This window comes from Oreochromis niloticus, unplaced genomic scaffold (assembly GCF_001858045.2).
Source record: "Oreochromis niloticus isolate F11D_XX unplaced genomic scaffold, O_niloticus_UMD_NMBU tig00006675_pilon, whole genome shotgun sequence".
NCBI lineage: Eukaryota > Metazoa > Chordata > Actinopteri > Cichliformes > Cichlidae > Oreochromis > Oreochromis niloticus.
In genome coordinates, this window is record NW_020328118.1 from 146,685 (window position 1) to 148,333 (window position 1,649).

The 1,649-nt window shown below is 41.4% G+C and overlaps 1 protein-coding gene across 1 annotated transcript; it reads right to left on the reverse strand.

Annotated features, from left to right (window-relative positions):
- Window positions 1–810: 810 nt before the first annotated feature.
- LOC112845319 (V-set domain containing T-cell activation inhibitor 1-like) lies at window positions 811–1,445 on the reverse strand. The gene is made up of 2 exons (XM_025904745.1): window positions 1,360–1,445; window positions 811–1,163 (listed from the first exon to the last, which is right to left on the reverse strand). The coding sequence occupies exons 1-2, from the start codon at window positions 1,436–1,438 to the stop codon at window positions 811–813; spliced, it is 432 nt and encodes a 143-aa protein (XP_025760530.1). The 5' UTR covers window positions 1,439–1,445.
- Window positions 1,446–1,649: the final 204 nt, after the last annotated feature.

Genomic DNA, 1,649 nt, shown 5'->3' on the forward strand with positions numbered 1-1,649 from the left:
CCAAATGTCCTTCGATTGGGTTTTTTTTGTTTTTGTTTTTGTTTCTAGAGTTAATATTTTGGGTATGGTATCTTTTGATGAAAAATACAAGCGTAAAAGTGCTTTTAACATGTGCTTCAAAGCTAAGTTTGACTGGGAACCTCAAAGCTCAATAGCCTGCATCCACAGAAATTCACTGCAGCCTTTGTAATGTTTGATGCGTCATTATTTATTCCAGTCTATCTTGCAAATACATGTTTGTACTGCAATGTCATGCACAAACACAAACTATTAGATCCTTAAGATCTATGTCAAAATTGTTTCATTATTTTGGTCCATAGGAGTGTGGTAGGCCAGCAAAGGCCGCTACTAGAAAATCAGAATATTACATGAAATTGCTGGCTTGGCCAAAAATGGGTAAATGATGTAATTTGGTAAAAAACATTAAAAACTACAATTTTCATGTGTTGAGTTTAGAATGAAAGCAATTTTGCCTAAATCGCATGATATAGTACTGTCAGTAACTAGGAATCAAAAAAGGTGGTTATAATGGGTTTCAATTGGCCACAAATGGCCACGATAGAGCCAAGAGGAACAATTTAGTGTATAGTGAATATTATTGACATTATTAAGGAGCTGATGTTGAAAATTGAAAAATCTGAAAAAAATACACACCTTTGGGAAGTTTCATTCCATTTGCATTCACAGAATAAAAATAGCTGAAAAAAGAAAAGTGAAGTGGCCACAAATGGCCAGGATAGAGCCCAGAGGGTAAAGCAAGCATGCTTATTGTGACAATATGAAAAGTTCAGTTTGAGTGATTGTGATCGTCTACAGCAGGGTTTTGGTTTGATGTTGACCTTTAACCTGCAGTGGGACATCTCTCAGTCTAAATGATCTGACGGAGCAGGTGTAAGTGGCGCTGTCAGACGGGTGGAGGTTGGTCAGGTTCAGGCTGAGGTCTCCAGTTTCCAGAGCGTCAGTCTTCATGGATGTTCGGCCGCTGTAACGCTGGTTTGGATCTTTCAGTTCGTCTCCTTGAAGCTGGTGGACGGTTGGAGGACCGAGGTTGGAGCGACTCCACACCACTGTGGGGCTGTCCAGTTCAAAAGTGGGAAACTCACAGGGCAGCAGGACAAACAGCTCTCCCTCATACAGCTCCACAGCCGAGGCATGCTGGGAAACTGAGGACACAGACAGAGTCCATGTGTCACTTTGAGATCAAACGTGGACACAGCTTCAGTTACAGAATATCAAATATCTACATATAGAAATAAAATCACTGTGCAGGTCAAATAAATAAATACAATAAAGAAAGAAATAAGACGCGGTATAAGTGAAACGTCTGAGTTCAGCTCGTCGGCTCACAGAAACACTGACTTCCTGTTATTAATGAGGCGGCTGTGGGAACAGGTAGGAGGCTCCTGATTGGTTCATAAGGTGTGAATAAATGTTTCATGTAGCAGGAAGCAAAGCCACATCAGGCCTTAGAAGGAATTCATGAAAGTGTGAAGTCTGTCTGCAGTGCAGTGGAGTGATCTCCTCCCTATGAATGAAGTTAGAAGTCTGGAAGTTTAGGAAGCAGCTGCACGTCAGGAAGCGGTGAGCTGCAGAATCATCACTCTCACAGTTGGAGACAATTACTTTTAAACAGCGCACACACACTCTGC

Bases quoted from the DNA above. Each gene is read 5' to 3' on its own strand.
- LOC112845319 (XM_025904745.1), bottom strand. From the start codon at position 1,438: ATGAAACATTTATTCACACCTTATGAACCAATCAGGAGCCTCCTACCT. The intron at 1,164-1,359 runs GTCAGTGTTTCT...CTGTGTCCTCAG, and splicing joins CGCCTCATTAATAACAGGAA to TTTCCCAGCATGCCTCGGCT.